The sequence below is a fragment of the Lepisma saccharinum genome, chromosome 20 (assembly GCF_977018435.1).
Source record: "Lepisma saccharinum chromosome 20, izLepSacc3.1, whole genome shotgun sequence".
Lineage (NCBI taxonomy): Eukaryota > Metazoa > Arthropoda > Insecta > Zygentoma > Lepismatidae > Lepisma > Lepisma saccharinum.
The window spans coordinates 30569398-30588920 of NC_139248.1; the positions used below are offsets into that span (position 1 = coordinate 30569398).

A 19523-nucleotide genomic window follows, 5' to 3' on the forward strand; every position below is an offset into this window, starting at 1 on the left:
CAACATTTCTAATGTTTCTAGGGCCTCCCCGATGTAGGTCCAGTCCCGATTAGCCTTACTGTGTATAAAGTGGACTTAAAACACCAAATCAATCAATCTAATGTTTCTACTTTTTTGCCTACAATGATCTAAAATTCCTTTTTTTTTATTAATTTTTATTCTAGGTGGAACTACGTGCAGCCTCTCTTAACTCGAATGATGTATTTGTCCTGGTAACACGAGGCATGACCTTTGTATGGTGTGGGAAAGGTTCCACTGGCGATGAGAGGGAAATGGCAAAACATATTGCTTCTACCACAGCTCAGGACAATGCAGTAGTTTATGAAGGTGAGTTCATGGTAGGAAAAGTGAATATCTCTACTACAGGAGATAATTTCCAGGCTGATATTGGTCCTTCTTTAGACTATGAGAAGCTTTCAGACTAAAGCAAGTGGCATTGGATAGGTAGGAAACTATTGGAAACTAACCACCAGAAATATATGCAACTTTTTGAACCGAAGCAACACAACAAGCTGCACATTTCACGTTTTGCTCGGACTGGGCTCTTTTCTCAATACTGTGCATCATGTTACCTTGGTCTGATACACCTGGCAGAATACATATTCCGTGCACTGGAACTCCTGCTTATCAGATCCAGAAGATACACAGAATCTTTATAATGATTTACAAGCATCAGAAGAAGCTAGGCTTGCTGGCGGAGAAATATCTTCCCAAGGTAAATCAACTTCTTACATGTCAATATCAGATAAAAGCAAGAAATTCATGACCACCGTGCATAGAAAAACATATGAATGGCTTATTGCAGAAAGGGACCTGAGTCACTTTTGCACAATTCTGAGAAAAACAATGAAAAATCGTATAATATTAATAGTGTAAGAAAGAAATGTGCCGTTGTTGGCTCAAATATTCAACATAATGAATAGTTAATTTTGCAACCCTCAATGCACCCCCTGCAGTATGCTGCTAGACACAGTGGAGATGAAAAAATTAACTCCGATACCTCAAAAATGTGACTCAGGTCCCTTTCTGCAATAAGCCATTCATATGTAGGCCATGAATATATTCCCACCATCCTCCCAAACAAAAGGCAGATAGATGCCTGGTTAAAATTTTTCTGATGAGTCTTGTTTTTTTGCTCAAGGGAGGACAATCTGAGAGAAGGGAAAGCCACCATTTCAGAATTAGGCCTAAAACATGCAGCAAATCAAAGTAGCAACTTCAACTTTTTCTAAAAACTTGCAGAATATTGCACCAACATATCAATATCTTGTTCTAAAAAAAATCTTAGGTTAGCCTATGTGATGATCATAGTATTAATAAAAGTGGAATTTTTTGACATTTATGTTCTTACACTGTGAAGTGTAATGCCACTTAAATGCTGTTGCTGACATATTTGCATTGTGTATAGAAGCAAGATGTCTCACATTGTAGCCAGGGTAAGAATTTTTTTCGCATAATGCGTTGGTCATCAGTTTTTTATAATAAAGACTTTAATTATTTCAGGTTGTCCATGTAATCACATTCATAGTAGCATTACGTGAAACTATACTTTGTCCTGTAGTGACTGAACATGTATACTTTTCTATTACTCAAGGTTTGACACAATATCAAATATCTTTGAAAGGGCTATATGAAGAGTGAAGCACAGTGTCTGTACAGAAAATAACTAAAAGGAAGAAATATAATTTTTCATAGTCTATTGTAACTTTATTTTTGTTTGCATACATTAGCACCCAGTGGCGTGCCCCGGATTTTCTGAAGGAAGGGGGGTTACCTTATTTTTTTTTTTTTTTCAATAGTCAGTCCTTATTTTGCCATTTTTCCCTGCCTTTAAGATTCTATTCTATTCTTTGGGAATACTCAGTCAAAGGGATCCCCTTGGGCAAGCCACTACTAGCACCATTATCTTTACTTCTGAATTTCTAGTTTCTACAAATACTAGTACATAAACAAAAGCAGGAATTCCACATCTTGCACAAACTTCTATGCAGTCCATTTTCAGAACTGGGCGAGGTTTACTAGGGGTGTGTGGAACAGAGATTTTTTGGTAAATAATTATTTTTAATCCAGACGTTTGGCATGGGAAGTGTTCAAAAATTTCCCAACATTGTGAAAATTTGAAATTCGACATGTAATTTTCCCCCTAAGTAATTATTTTTTGCATTTCTGGAGTGAAAAAAAAACAATTTCCGGGAAGTATCAGACACTTACAATGCAGAAAACATGGAGAATTAACCGCTTTTAAAAATGACCATTTAGGAATTCCCAAATGTTCAGGATCATGAAAAGTCTGGAAATCAATTCCTGAAGTTGTAATCGGGATAACATATTTTTTCCCGACACCTATACTAACATTTTGAGATCCCACACACCCCTAGTGTCTATGAGGTATGAGCATTGGTTATTTGTCAATGGATGGTTCAGCAAGCTGTAGAAACTCTTAACTCATTAGTTTTGACAGATACATCACACAAAAACATCTGCTCTCATTGCCATGAAGAGCACAGAGTTGAGCTGCATGAATTCTATGTGATATTATCATCATCTCATATCATGGATGCCTTGAATGAGATTTTATTTTTATTTTTTATTTTAGGACAAGAGAAGAATGACTTCTGGGATGCCATCGGAGGCAAGGAAGAGTACGCCAGTGACAAACGCCTTGCAGATTCCAACGAGCAACTTCCAGCAAGACTTTTCCAATGCTCCAATGCTTCAGGAAACTTCAAAGGTGAACAAAAAGTTACAATATTTCTTTCTGGTGTTATGTTAATGAAAGCCTCTATTTGTCATTAGTTCACTGTTCAATAATAGTGCACAAAAATTCCAAGATACGTGGTTGCATTTTTGCTATTTAGTGTTATTTTTCTGTCTCCTTGGGCGAAATTTTATTAGCAGTCGTGAACAACCAGCTTTTGTTAAGTCTAATAATCAGCTTACTGAGCCATGCAGAAATATTTAAATTTAAAGAAAAAGCTTTTTTTATTTTTAATACAGTAGAGTTTATCGTTTATCCGACCTTCACTTATCCGATATTCCGTATGATCCAACATACCACCGGGAAAAAAAAATCATCAATTGGCAACAAGAACTGCAATTTGCGAGTGTGAGCGTAGTCTATTTTCAGTTTCTCCCGACTCTACCATGTGGCGTTAATTTTTTCTGTATTGTCGTAAAACATGATTACTGTATTAGGTTCATAATGTGTAAAATTATAACATTAGTTTAACTTTTAACAGGCTTTTTCTTAACACCTCCCTATTATCCGACATTTTCCCTTATCCGACGTTCCGCCGGCCCTTTTATGTCGGATAAGCGAGACTCTACTGTAGATGAAATTATAGCAGTTGTTGCTATGTAAAGGTACAAGTTCATTCATGTATAATATTGCATGTGCTTTTTGAAAAATCAACAACTACATTCTGCTTTTTTTTTAAAATCAAATAATAGAAATGTACATTTCAACTAAGATTCAATCCCTGGTTGCCTTAATTACCAGGCAGTAAGACTAACCCCTAGCTATTTGATGGATGACATTGCTCTGTACTTCAGTCATTACATGCAAGGTCATATTGAGTGAATGAATACTTAGATAATTAATTAATATTCTATTTGACATTTCAGTTGAAGAAATAGTGAACTTTACACAGACAGATTTAGTGTCAGAGGATGTAATGTTATTAGACGCAAGAGAGTCTATCTTCTTATGGACAGGCAAAGACTCTAATAAAGAAGAGAAGAAGCAAGCAGTGAATACAGCCATTGATTATCTTAAGACAGGTAAATTCCTATTTTTATTAATTAAGAATATTGGGTAACTTCACACCGAAGTGATGTGTGGCTTTCGCACCAAAGTAGGAGGTGAAAATGACACTTCATCTCAAACTGCTCACACCTGATTATAAACGTTTCCCTCCAGCTAGAAGGAAATGTTCGCTCCTCATTCATGAAAAATATACAAGAACTGGCGGTGCCACAATTTTTTGAGTGAATGGGTCACATAAAAAGAAATTGATGATTACATGATTCAAACAAGAACGCATTGGCCATATCCTGGAAAATTAAATATTTTACAAATTCAAATGTGTAATTTTTGTAGTATTTTGCAACATATAGTAATAATTAAAAATTACAAACCAATTAAGAGTGCACTGTGTTAGTGAAGTGATAAATACGAAAAAATACTATTATACTGCAAACCTTCATGATCCAGGGGTTAGTTACTACACAACCAGAAATCCTTGGTTCGAATCTTCAATGTTTCCCATCATATTCATCATTATTTATTCATGAAGTTCATCTATTACATTTTGACAAGGTAGGTCATCAGTTGGCATTGGCCCAACTTGATATTGGGTAGGCCATGCACCTACCTATGATATTGTCCGAGTGGCAGCCCAAGTTAAAAGTGGCATATGCAGCTTGTCCTATTACTCTATTGGGAAAAGTTGCATTCATTTCTTCAGCTTTGTTTTGAAGTAACCTGTCACTCGGATGTTACGTGCTTCTGACAGTATTAATTCTCATTATAATATTTCAATTGTTTCGAACATTCTTCAACAAGAATGATATTAAATAAAAGCTGATACCACCATTTTTTGATGCGTATACCATTCCTACCGATGCCGATACCGATACTTGTATAATTCCAGTTTAAAATAGTTACCGAGTCATACTAACTCATCACATCACCAGGCATGTATCTATAAATATAATTTGGGGAGCCGGTCCGAGCCAAGTGTCTCAGAAATATAATAATAAAAGTGTTTCTATTTAATACATTAATATAATATGTAGGTCTATTTGTAATAACGTGTAAATTAATTAATTGTAGTTTTTCTTGTATGTACGCATTGCTTGCATTATAGAATTATTTTCTTGTAGTTTACGGTTATTACAAGCATAAGAAAACAGTTTTTCTTTGTGACGTTTCAGGAGAACACACGCTCCTTTCATCAGACATTTATTTTCATTTTGACTAAAGATACAGTTATAACAATGGTTAGTAATTTTTAAACAAAAAGAATCCGTTATATAATGGACGTTGTCAATGTTACATTGTTGTAATATAGCAACTTAACTGTGAAAAAAAAAAAAAAAAAAAAGCAGTCTGTTGTATTTTTATTTGAGATTTTTTAAATTATGAATCCCAAATATCATCAGGTAATTCAAATTCATCATTGTTTTCACACAGTCTCTTGATGTTTTCTGTTACATTAAATTTCAAAGATGGTGGCTTACTCCATTTGTGAAAAAGAAAACTCCATACTGGATCTACATTACCATTTTCATTATTTAATTTATTCCAGTGTTCTTCTGCAATGAACGAAGCTTCCCAGACATTCAACTCTGTGTTTCCCGTTAATCTTTTTAAAACCCTTCTCTTTTTAATCAAATGTTTCTCTTCGATGATATGAGTTGACAAACCTGTTCTTGGGTTTAGATTTATAATGTCCAAATCGTGTTCGTGCCATCTTATTGCCATTTTCCTTGCTGTTTGTCCCACATAATCCTTTGAACATGAACAACTTATATTATATATTCCTGTGGTTTCCGCATCTGGTAGAGAGTTTCTCATTTTGAATTCATTAAATGTACATTCCAAACTTCTTGGTGATTTAAAAACAATTTTGAAATCAAAACTTCTGAAAATTTTTGCAATTTTATGTGAGAATCCCTTGTGGAATGGAATGCACACAAATTTCTTTTCAACAGATTTTTCATCTTTGTCTGTATCTCTCTTTTCCTTTAGTTTTCTTGCTACTTGTTTTTTGATTTGGTTTATTCTGTTAGTGTGAAAGCCATTTTCTTTTGCTATACTAAAAAGCCTTTCTTCTTCATTTTTGATATCCTCATTATTAGAACATAGTCTTTGTGCTCTCAGGAAAAAATTTAAAAATATGTTATCCATTGTTATACGCGAATGTTCTGAATTGGCATGGATGTATTTTTCACCCGCTAATTTTTTTCTATGGACTGATGTTTGAATTGTTGAGTCAGTTGTCTTAATTTGCAGATCAAGGAAAGAAATTACATTGTTATTCATGGGTTCACAAGTGAATTTTATGCGACGATGTGATTCATTTAACAATTTAAATACGTCCATGATGGTGTTATCATTTTTAGCAATAATTAGCACATCATCTACATATCTGATGTAGAGTTTGATATCCACACCTATTGCATTAACAATTGGAGATTCTATGTAATGAAGGAAAATGCTGGAGATGATTCCGGATACTGGGTTTCCCATTGATAGACCATTACTTTGTTGATAGATTTTGCCATCAAATATAAAGTAATTGTAATTTGCACATACAGTAAACCATCGAACCATTTCCCATGATTCTACTGGGTTAACCTTCATCTCAATAAGCCATCTGTGTAATGCATCTGTGGCACCTTCTATTGGGACACTTGGATATAAATTTTCAACATCAAAACTTGCAATACGATACTCATTATTCCAAACAATATTTTTTAGTTTCTGTTTCACTTCATATGCATTTTTAACACTGAATGGTGTTTGTTGTTTAATTATAGCAAGTCTTTCAACTAAATATTTGGATAGTTTGTATGCATGGTACAAATGGTAATGTAATGTAGATCCAGTATGGAGTTTTCTTTTTCACAAATGGAGTAAGCCACCATCTTTGAAATTTAATGTAACAGAAAACATCAAGAGACTGTGTGAAAACAATGATGAATTTGAATTACCTGATGATATTTGGGATTCATAATTTAAAAAATCTCAAATAAAAATACAACAGATTGCTTTTTTTTTTTTTTTTTTTTTTTTTCACAGTTAAGTTGCTATATTACAACAATGTAACATTGACAACGTCCATTATATAACGGATTCTTTTTGTTTAAAAATTACTAACCATTGTTATAACTGTATCTTTAGTCAAAATGAAAATAAATGTCTGATGAAAGGAGCGTGTGTTCTCCTGAAACGTCACAAAGAAAAACTGTTTTCTTATGCTTGTAATAACCGTAAACTACAAGAAAATTAATTAATTGGTACGTAACTTCTGCAACGCGTATGAAGTAATGTTGTATGTACGAGGTGCATCCAGAAAGTAAGTTTCCCTATTTTTTTAAAAAAAAACAACAACACAGTTTCAGGAAACCATTTATTGGCAACAGGTACAGCAAAGGTTCAGCTATTTTTCAACATAGCAACCACCAGAATTGAGACACTTGTCGTATCAACTTTTGGATCCCACTGTCATAGAACTCTGCCGCCTATGAATGGAATCAGCGTGTGACAGATGTCTTCAGCTCTTCGTCATTGCCAAAACGCTCACCGGAGGACAGGAATTTCTTGAGGTGCAAGAAAACGTGAAAATCGCTGGGAGCCAGATCAGGACTGTAAGGTGGCTGATCAAACAACTCCCAGCCAAATTCCGTCAAAACAGCTGCTGTGCGCCGAGCCGTATGTGGACAAGCATTGTCATGGAGGAGCACAACACCTGCAGTAAGCATGCCACGCCTCTTGTTTTGAATGGCACGTCACAATTTCCTTAGTGTTTCACAGTAATGGTCAGAGTTCACCGATTCACCTCTGGGGAGGAAGTCAATGAGCAAAATACCCTTCCTGTCCCAAAACACGGTGCACATCACTTTCTGTACCGACAGCGTCTGTTTGAATTTCTTCTTGACCAGAGATCCACTATGCCGCCAATGCATTGACTGCTGCTTGGTTTCCGGGCTGAAGTGCGAAATCCACGTCTCATTGCCCGTGACGATCCTGTCGAGGAAATCATCGCCGTCATCATGGTACCGTTGCAGGAATGTCAGTGCTGCTCCTGAATGTTTAATTTTGTGTTTGGGTGTCAGGTTTTTCGGCACCCACCTGGCACACAATTTTTTGAACGGCAGGCGCTGCGTGACAATCTCATGCAACACGGATCACGATATCTGCGGAAAAAGGCTACTCAACTCCGTAATCGTGAAGCGACAGTTCTCTACGATGCGCTGCCGCACCAGCTCAACCAGATCATCAGTGATGAGGGACGGACACCCACTGCGCTCTTCATCATGGACACTTTGATGACCTTCCGAAAACTGCCGACACCAGCGACGCACCATCTGCTTACTCATAATGTTTGGCCCATAGACCTCACAGAGCTGACGATGAATGTCAATTGGTGCAATGCTTTCAGGATGCATTCAGGAACTTTATCACCGACCGAACCTCACATGCGGCGGGAGAAGGAATACGAGCTTCCATTTCGGACCACTGCTGCCTCGCTACTAACATGCGGCGGGAGAAGGAATACGAGCTTCCACTTCGGACCACTGCTGCCTCGCTACTGGCACCGGGTGGGATCTGTCCGCCTGGCATATGATTGATACGTCTTAGCTCTGCTGTGCATGCGCAATTTACATGGCTCATTATGTTTACTTTCACGGGAAAAAAATAGGGAAACTTACTTTCTGGATGCGCCTCGTAACTACAGACTAAAAAACAGAGGAAAGCCAACATTAATACCTATTTTCTTCTTTGTTTCTTGACTAAAAAATAATTATATTGTTGTTGTTATTATTACACAAATGGTAAAAAGATGCTATAAAATCAGAGATATAACAACAAATATTCATCATTTAGCTATGTGTAGGTAAGACCGCGAAAATTTGTGGAAAAACAATTGTCCTGGCAATGAAATTAATGTCAAAAAAGTAAAATATTGAATAATAAAAAAAATTGATGTTACGTCCAATTGATGGAAAGTAAATTTCCTGATGAATATTTTATGTACATTATTACAACTAATGGTGTACATAAATCTTTAGAGGAGCCTCCCTGATGGCGTAGTAGTAACACCGTCACCTTGTAATCAGTAGATCCTAGGTTTCGTACTCGGTGGTGACACATAGTGGTTCGTATCCCACTTTAATATGTAGATCCGGTCTCGATTAGCCTATCTGTGCATGATGTGGACTTCAAACAAAAGTCAAATTCGATCTTCTTTAGTACTGCCATTCAAAGTTGTATGTTCCCAATCTAATCTCGGCAGAAATAAATAACCCTCATTGACCGACACCAGTAGTCGCACAAAAGACTGACATAGAAGGGAAGAGGACAAGAAGAAATTGCTGAATACACTTCCTGCTTGAACGTAGATAAAACAAAGCTAATTACACAGCGACCTTCATTCCTCTTTTACAAGAACTCTGCAACCACCGAGATCTGGCATTAGCACGGCATGTGGTTTAAAAACATCCACTTATCTTACCCCCCCTCCCCCCCCCCAAGAACTTTCAAGCAAGAATTGGCAATTAATGGTTTATTTTATTTCCACATTACTAACTAAGCAGTTACATGCAGTGCCTTCATAATCACGTTTGGGTTCAGCTCTTGCTTACCCATGCCTTTGATCTTGCCATCTGCTTCCCAGAAGTGTGGGGGTTTATCCAGTGCTTCTAGGAAAATCTATGGAACTTCTTGTGCTGGTCTCCCAATCTGTCACAAGGAAGGGTGAATGAACTTTAAAAAGGGACAAACATTGAGACGAGCTGTTGCTCTTACCTGCTCTTCTACCCACTGAAAATCTTTGGTACTGGTAGAAAAATTTCAACCGATACTTACCGATGCTGATACTGCCAGTATCGGATCAGTATCGGTATCGGCTCAGCCCTAGTTTTATCTTTAACAGATACTAGTTTTCTTTATATTCATGGAAGAAGATACAGAGGCTGATTCATTTATATTGAGCCGAATTCATTGTGCCACTGTACCATGCATGCACAATGCATCGTCGTGAGATTGCCCCGAGGCAAGCAACAGTATCTCGGTAGTCACACAGTAGAGCAGTGTGGTTGAGCGTAGTCTGATGCCGCCGAAACTGAACAGATTCTGGGAGAGGTACATTGTTGCCCTTTCCGATGATAAGTTCACGGCGTCGCGCATCGTAGAAATGTGTACAGTGCATAATTTTCATGTAGGTCGTGCCACTGTGATTCGTATTATATGGAAATATGCGGCACAGAGTCGTGGGCCCACCACACCTACGCGGGCAGATAGAAACCGGCCTCCCGTGAAGAGGACCCTGCCGCTATTGAATGTTGTTTGGCGTATGGTGACCTCCAAAAATCCCCCCACACAGTGTGCAATGGTCAGCAAATGCCGCACATCGCAGGCGACAATCAACCGCACCATTCACAGGTATTTACGCCTCATAGTCATTCACAAGAGCAGTGTGCACGCCCTGAAACCGTGTCATGTGGCTGAGCGAAAAAGGAACTGCAGGAGGCTGTATGAACGTCATCTAGTGGGTGATCGGTGGAAGTGGAACAGGAAACTGGAATTTCTGCAATTCCCTTCTCTGACATCCCTGTCAGGAGTCCAGATGCCAGTCCAATGGACTATTGTGCTTTCGGACTCCTCAAGCGGCACCTGTCCCATGGTCGAGTCCGCACCATCTCCGGCCTGTGGAAAGCCTGTTACGAGGAGTAGGATGCAATACTCATAGTCCATCTGCAATGCAGTCTCCTGCAATGGAAACTCCGATGCCGGGCAATAGTGGTGGCCTGCAGATTGAACACAACCGGTGGTGGAAACACTGCATTTCCTAGGTAGGTGGCACATTCGAATTCGGCTCAATATAAATGAATCAACCTCTGTAATATAGTGTACTGTACTACCGTAAATATATTATTTTATTTAACATTGATGGAAATGATGAATTTATTTTTGTTTGATTCAAAAAATACAATTGAAAGAATTGAGGTAATTTGCAGTATTATTTGTAGTTCTAAATTTTGAAAAGCTTATTGTAACACTGCTATTGTGCTACCGATAAGTAAAAAAAAAGTCTTCTCTGTTGACACATATTCAATCATGAAGGAGGAAAGGGTCCATAGGTAGTATTATCATTTACTTAGCATCTGCTCCTGAATTGTCAAAAGGTACAGCATTTTTTCAACACATTGTCAGTACCTTTATTCAGTGCCAAATGTTTGTATCATGAATATGAAAACCACGCATATCTAAAGCAGAGATGTAATATTTAACGGTGTTGAAAATTTTGACAATGAAGCAACACTTGACCACTTGGGCTCAAGTGAAAGTGAACATTTTCATCTGCAGGGACTGCAAGAGGAGTAAACAAATGACTGTCCACTTTAGTTTGCAAATTGACTGCATTTTTTTCTCTTTTTTGTACAACTGTCAGTGAAGCATTAATATTTCTTTGAATATATTCCGTCATCCATTAAATCCATCTTCCATTCTCTTGTTTACTAACTTTGCCCTCATATAAGTTTTTACTCATTACAGATCCATCTGGTCGAGATGAAGAAACTCCCATTCTGATTGTGAAGCAAGGGTTTGAACCTCCAAACTTCACAGGGTTCTTCGGAGTCTGGGACATAGGACTATGGAATGTAAGTTTTCATAAGCGTATACTTTATTCAGTCACACATACATACAGAAACTAACACACATAGGAGCTTGCTATGTGATCTTATGTAAAGGTTGCTTCGATAATAACACTGATGAACAAATTCAAACTTTTTTTTGCTCCTTTGAACGAAAATAGGTGATTATTTATAATTCGACCCCGCTGAATCCAAATCTGAAAGTAGAAATGCTGTATCACCTATCGTTTTCCCTGGATTTTCATTTTTTGTTTTTAATAAAAATTTAATTCCCTTTGTAATAATACATCGAAATTTGAAATTATTTTTGTTTGTTTGCTCATGAAATAAGATTTAAATATTAAAGTGAATAACTATGAAATATAAAAAATAAAAAATATATATATAGGACCGATTTTGACTGTTCAATGAAGAAATTTCATGCAAGAAAAAGGAAAAACATACATTTTTACTCGCATTTTCAAAATTTCTTTATTGAACTCTGCCGTTTGTAACTGCCACCAGAAACCTGTTCTTTGAGGTTCCAACAGTAGTCTGCTCGCATGTTCTGTCCCGATTTTCCTGCATATCGTTTCTCCATGACAGAAATATCCTGGTGAAATCTCTCGCCGCATTCGTCACTAACCGTGCCCAAGTTAAGGGGGAAAAAGTCCAAAAAGTGAATTTTCAAGTACATATTGCACCCCATGCACTGATAACAACACTTCAACAAGTTCTTAACAAGTTCCTTGTAGTTGTCATCTTTCACATTTCCAAGAAAATTACAGCATACTTGTCTGAAAGCTAACCAGGCGCATTTTCTCTTTTTTTGTTAGCAATTCCACAAAGTTGTCATCATGATCTCATGGATTTGCAGCCTAATAAATATGCCTTCTTTTAACTTACTATCACTGAGTTTATGAAATATTTTTCTCAAGTACCCAAAACCCTCACCGTGTTTATCCAAAGCCTTAACAAAATTTTTCATCAGCCCTAACTTTATATGCAACGGTGGTAACAAAATCTTGTCTTTCTTAAGTAGAGGGTGATTCCTAACACTCTTTTCTCCAGGAATTAAGTTTTTTCGTATGGGCCAATCCACAATGTTGTAATGTTTATCTTCTGCCCGGTTGTCCCATTCGCAAAGAAAGCAACAAAATTTTGTAAACCCAGATTGCATGCCTAACAGTATACCAATCATTTTGAGGTCTCCGCATATCTGCCAACCATATTTTTCATAATTTATCACTTTTAATATTGTATCCATATTTTCATACGTTTCCTTCATGGTGGAAGAATAGGTAAGGGGTACTGATGGGTATATATTCCCATTATGCAACAATACTACTATTAAACTATTCTTAGATGAATCTAAATATAGTCTCCACTCGTTTGGGTTGTGACTCCTACCAAGTTCTTGCGGAAGGCCTTCTTCATCATTGCAGTAAGTTAACTCATTACTAACAGAAAAAAATGTGTCAGTGATTGTTGGCGTTTCCGATATGACACCTTAACACCATCTTGTAATGAATTCCACCCTCGGAGACGAGAACCTAATAATTGCGCTTGAACTTTAGAAAGGTTTACGTCTCTGACTAGATCATTTAGTTCGGATTGGGAAATAAACTGAGGCATATTTGGATCGGTGTTTGAATATGAGGGTCCAGGTTCGTCATCTGGAGAAGCACTGCTTGGTTCTGTTTCATCCACTGTCCATTCTTTAGGAGGCTTAGGAATTGGTATAAAATCATAACTCGTAGGTTTCGTGGTGGAAGGAACAATCAGGATAAAATATAGAATGTTTTGATTTAGAACTATATCCCACTATGTTTGTTAAACAGAAGTAACAATCCGTAGTATGATCTTTCTGTTCTGTCCTATTACAGGGTTTCCGAGGGGCATTGATTTGTGAGTGTCATTAAGCCAACCACGTAAAGTTCGCGAACAATTACAACAAATTTTACCTGGTGCTCAGCTTTTTCCCTTCTCTACTTTACTTCCAAAATACAACTCATATGCTTTTTTCACTATAGGAGTGATACTATTTCTCTCTGACTTCGGAGTAAATACCCCGCAAACATAACAAAACAAGTTCGGGTTATTCACACATTTGCGTGACATGGCGAACTCATTAATTGACTTATAATATATTTCTTTAAAAAACAATTATGAATGCTCTTATCGTTTTGTTAAAATACAACTTACACTTCACTTCACTATACACAATATTACATTCACAATTTCACGAACATACACAAACATAAGATACGGCTACTCGCGAAGGCTACTCGCGAAGTTATCGGAAAGGAAGTTAAGACTCGACTAACCCACAAAAGAACAAATTTTAACAGAGAAACAGGAAATTTCTCTACTGCCAGATGTTTCCTCCACTAAATATTAAGTGCCAGTCATAAACACACAAGGTCGCTGAAAAGTTCTTATCCATTTGCTAGGAACCAAACGTTAAGCCGGATTCGGAGTAGGGTGCGGAGACCTGAAACCATAAAACTATAAAATGTGGGTGTTCTGCAAAAAATTTAGGTGATACAGGAAAACGGATGCGATATTCGTTATCAGCACATCTGAATACATAAAGATCACTTAGTTTTTTTTAAAGGAGTATTTCATTGTTTATCAGTGTAATGTATATTTATGGACCTGAACTTTATCTTGTTTATTTATTTGGTCTAGGAATTAATTCGTTCGGTTGTTATGCACACATTGAAACTGTAGTTCAAACACAAAATACATAAATACCTTAAGAAAAATATTGCCCATCGCGAGCCACCACTTTCACCCATCTGTCAGGCAAGTTACGGATTCTGTGGCGAAAGAAGTCCTCATCCTTTGAAGTGATCCAGTCAGAGACCCATTTTTTCGATATCTTCTGAAGAAGTGAACCGCTCTCCAATCAAATCGTTATTCATGCAGTCGAACAAGTAGTAGTCCGAAGGAGCAATGTCTGGTGAATATGGCGGGTGGGGTAAAACTTCCCATCCGACATTTTCTAAATAGGTTTTGACCGGTTTTGCGACATGTGGGCGAGCGTTATCATGTTGAAAAATAAGTTTATCATGTCTGTTCTCCCATTCTGGTCGTTTCCTGGCCAGAGCTTGCTTCAAACGCATTAATTGTCGTCGATAACGTTCTCCATTAATAGTATCACCCGGTTGCAGCAGCTCATAGTACACCACACCTTTCATATCCCACCATATGCACAGCATAACCTTTGCACAGTGAATATCTCGTTTCGGTTGTGATGGACCTGGCTCACCTGGCTTCACCCAGGCCTTTTTTCATTTCGGGTTCTCGTAATGGATCCACTTCTCATCGCCAGTAACAATGCGATGCAAAAACCCCTTTCTTTTCTGTCTTTGAAGCAGCAATTCGCAAATGGTTTTTCGTCTTTCAACGTCTCTTGTCTTTAAATTCATGTGGAACCCAATGTGACATCTTTTGAATCATTCCCATGGCTTTGAGGCATTTGGAAACTGTTGTTTGATCAACGCCTAATGCTTCTGCAAGTTCTTCCTGCGTTTGACACGAATCCTGATCGAGCAATGCTCTCAATTCTTCGTCTTCAAATTTTTTTGGCTGTCCAGGTTGCTCTTGGTCTTCCAGGCCGAAATCACCACTTCTAAACCATGCAAACCACTTCTGACACGTTCGCTCAGCTAGCGCATGGTCACCATACACTTCCACCAAAATACGATGACTTTCGGTAGCACTTTTCTGCATGTTAAAGTAATGAAGCAGAACACCCCGAAAAAACACTTTATCTGGCACGAACTGCGCCATGTTCAGTTGACTACAAAATGCTGTTGTTGACGTGTCAATCAACTGCCCTATACTATGAACGATACACGCTGACAGGAGTTTTCAACGCATGTGTGGATACACGGAACTGTGGGACGATACGCTCGTTACGCCATCTCTTGTCCAGGTGCACGAATTAATTTCTAGACCAAAATTTATTTATTTTTTGCAAAAATCTATGTTATTTTTCTTACTTTTCATGTTATTTTCCAAAAATTCACATTAAAAAACAAGCTGTACTTCAAGAGCAGCGGTGGTCTAGTCAGTATGGTGTCTGACTGCCATGCAGGAGACCCAGGTTCGATTCCAAGGGTGGGTGATCTAAGTTCGGAATTTTTCGAACCTTGCCCCTGCATAAAGCGGGGCTAGCACAGTGTCAAATCAATGGCTACCTGGGTAAAGGTGACTGGAGCATGGTGCTGAACACATCACCAACAAAATGTCAAGAATGTGTGGGGCTCTACCCCCACATACCCTAAATGTGCCTTCATGGCATGGTGTTATTATATGCATGGGGAACTTTACCTTACTCAGCATTAAAATGATAAAAAAAGAAACAAACAATTAATCCTTATTGTTAGTAGCGTGTACTCACAGAATTCCAAATTACAACATATGGGCTAAGTGTTTGGGATTTTTGCTGTTAAAAAAGGACAGTTAGTTGCCTTAAATAGTTTTTTATTTTTAAATAAAACACATGTCACAACTTACGTGTGGTTTATCTGGCTCTTTCCAAGAAATTATTTTTGGCCCCATTGCCAAATCCTTCCTGAGAGCAGTCCAAAGAAATCATATTAAAACGATAAAGTGAAATAAAAAGAGGATAAACATCATATGATTAAAAACGGCATTGTGCTGGCTCCAGCTGGTTTGTATAAAAGATGCATGTCACTGTCTACTGTCATACAGCATTGACAATGGTTTACAGATGCAGGTTTTTTGAATGTTAGTCTTTGGAAAGAATCTGTTAAACCATACATAAGTAGTTATGCAAACCTGTAAGAAATTACTTGAGAACTTTTAGCTTTACAATTTTATTGTATGTAGTCTTAGACCCTTCTGGGTTGAAAGCATGTGGGATTCTTACAACCCAGAAGTGTCCATGACTGTACATTCTAAACCGGAGTAACGCACTTGACTTTGATGCTGATGCAAGCCAAAAGTTTAAGCTTGTAGTTTAAAGTGGGATCTGCTCTATTGTGTAATGTGCCTACTGGGAATCGAACCTGGGACTCCTTGATAACAACGTGACTTTGTTGCAAGGAATCCTGGATTCGATCCACGTTAAGTTCGAAAATTGCAAAAGCCATCATTTGTTCGCTTGTAAGAGAATGTTTCTTCATACTCGCAGAATTTCTACTTTTTTGCAGCATTTTTTGCTACATTAATGTAAAAAAGTGTAAATCGCAAGAAACACTAAAACTAATTGAAAAACCGAATTTGAGTTGGGACTTACCATGCACAAGAATGATCAGTAAAAGTCAGTTTTTTCATCTCAGTTGTCAGTATTTTTTAAAATGGTCAGCCGAGTCAGTTTTTTTGTTTGCATGACTGCAATTTCGTGATTTTTATATTTTGTTACTCTATTACGACTTCCTGTGTGATGATTATTTTTCAGTTCAATTAAAGGCAATTTTTTTTACCATTTTTCTATCAGTGATGAAAGCATTTTTTGAGTATTGGCTTTTTTACCTACTATGTTATTTTTAATATCACACAGGCAAGAGCAGCTCATGTTTATTACAATAAACATTGTGATGTTGATAAAGACAAGGAGCAAAATGAGAAAGAAATGAACGAAAGAGAAAAGGTGGAGGAATTAGAAATGCTAATGAAGGTAGACAATGAGACAAATAGTATACAAGAGACGGAAGCAAAACTGGAGAAGTTGAGACAAGAACCGAATGAGAAGAACATGATTGCTTAAATGTTTCCATGTGAAAAAGGCTGCTGAGAAAAAAGACATGGCAGAAGGCAACATGGCACAGCTCATGCTAGTAGGAGCGAAAAGATAAAAAGCAATGGAATAAGAGAACAAGAAAAGAATGGACTTTTTTACTGCCTTACATAATTTTCGACAATAATGAAAATGCTTATTGTCAAAAAAAAATGTGTGATGGCTGGCTGACTATGGAGATGGTGGAGGCCTGATAATATTAAAAAAATTAAATCCCACTTTTACTTTAGGGTAACAATTTTGAACCCTGGTGAAATCATGTGACACAGTGGTTCGGATAAAGTTATTACTGATTAGCTTATCTGGATTTAAGCAACCTTACTGAAGCACCATACTCTATTAGTGTTGCCCCTTTAGTCACAAACTATGGGGTATCATGGCACCTGTCACAATATTTTGAATTATGACTTTACAACTTAATATGCCTTAATTTCTTAACTATTCTCCTTTGCAGAAATTTGCACGTTCGGATAAAAAAGTGAGTATGGAATAAATTTCCACTCATAAGAATTTTAAAATATGTACAAGAAAGAGTTTTGATTAACGTAATAAATTCAATGCATTTATCTCTTAAAATTTCATGTTATAATGACAAGCAGTTGAATTTAAAAACATTATGTATATATTTATTTCAAGAAACAATATTAGTTAAAGAAATAGCAAGAACTTTGTAAATATTGAGTTTTGCAATAACATAACTTACTATTAGCGTAATAAGTTTATGAGTAAATTAACCACGTCACTCTAAAATAATCTTTCAGAGCAACTAAGCTAAATTTTGAATGTTATCGTAGTGTTAACATAAACTAATGTACCCATTAACAATGCCCTTTCTACAATTGCACAGGCAGTGGTGTACCCAAGGGTGGGGGGATGGTCATAACTACCACCTTTGATCCAATCTTCCTAAAAAAAAATAATAAAACCATCACAGGCAGAAAAAGAAAGCAACATGAGGACTGATCAATAAAAAAAAGTATATTAACCATCCCTTTCAAAAATCCTGGATACACCACTGCCACAGGACACAATGGTCCTTGCCAACCCATTTTTTTGCCAACGTTACAGATAGGCAACACCCAGAAAAATATATTTAAAATCATATTAGTATCGTAACTTTTTTCGAATTCTGTTTCATTAACATCAAAGAAGTCCCATTCTTGATTACTTTGCTTCAAACAGCACCATAAGGGTTCATGTGTTTTTGTAATTGTACTATATAAATAGTAGAATTTTCTTTGGCTGACATCATTTTTTAGATGATATTTCTACCTGGCAACACTACCATATTTGAAAATATGTGTTTCATGTGATTGCGTTTGTCACATATTCTGCTAGAAACTACGCTGCAAGGTATATACCCATGGTTTGAATTTTAGGAGTTACCATGACACGTTTAGAAGTGTACAATATATATGCATAATGTCATCGTAAAAGGCTACAGAAAAATCACTCAATCTGACTTACCACATTCATGCTGCATTTCGGATAGAAGTACGATACACAAAGAAAGACATATATGCATCTTGGAAAGTTGATCACACTCATGAAGCATTAGCCGACCTCCATGGTGGAGTGGTTAATACAGAATGCTATGCTGTCAGGGGTCCTGAGTTCGAATGCTGTCCTGGGCATGTGTGTTCTTTGTGAGCGTCTCTTCATCAATTGCATCATATCGTCACTCATCCTCATTTTAACTATTAGCCAAAAGTGGCAGAAAGGCAAAGTGAAATAAACCAAACCAATCACTCAATTTGTCAGATGTGGAAGCAAACATTGATGTTATTCCTCTAGAGGCAGCAGAAGTTACAGATAAAAAAAGAGTACGATGACAACAACATGATCGTGATTGATAACTTCCGATTTGACATAGTACGGAAAATAGAAGTATATACTCAATCTGTAACAATGGATGATTATCAACAGTCTACTGACAACATTCAATAGGCAATTGTTGAAGAAGACACAGTCAACTTCAAGAAATAAATTCCATTAATAACATTTTGATGGACAGTAGTGAGAGAATTGCCGTGTGTCACAAATTGTAAGATTGTGTCTGTTACTGGACGACCAAGTCGAAAGATTTCTTTGCCTCCTCTGCCAGGAGAGTTGGACACTTTTTGAAGAAAATTGATAATTGCGAGAGGTGAAGATGTTGGAAGTGTCGCATTCAAACACGATTTGTTTAGAATCTTTACATCAGAAGGGCATGGAAGATTTCCACAAATTATAATCTAATAAACTGCAATATCACGTACCTTATGCATTACTAGCCGAAAAAATAATTTCTAATCGTATTCTTGCACATGTTACTCGATTCCTCTCTCCTGCTCAACACAGCTTTCTCCTTCATGCTTCCTGTGACACAAACCTTGCTTGCTTGCTT

At 37.2% G+C, this 19523-nt stretch overlaps 1 protein-coding gene across 5 annotated transcripts in view; it reads left to right on the forward strand.

Annotated features, from left to right (window-relative positions):
* Nucleotides 1-19523, forward strand: part of LOC146003848 (advillin-like) — a 143306-nt gene that overhangs the window by 107369 nt on the left and 16414 nt on the right. For 4 of the 5 annotated variants that reach the window (XM_083142310.1, XM_083142309.1, XM_083142308.1 and 1 more), the window contains exons 10-14: nt 165-327; nt 2597-2731; nt 3625-3780; nt 11285-11391; nt 17592-17615. In XM_083142310.1, the coding sequence (XP_082998436.1) occupies nt 165-327; nt 2597-2731; nt 3625-3780; nt 11285-11391; nt 17592-17615 (585 nt within the window). The remainder of the gene's footprint in view (nt 1-164; nt 328-2596; nt 2732-3624; nt 3781-11284; nt 11392-17591; nt 17616-19523) is intronic. The other variant, XM_083142307.1, reaches the window with a different exon arrangement.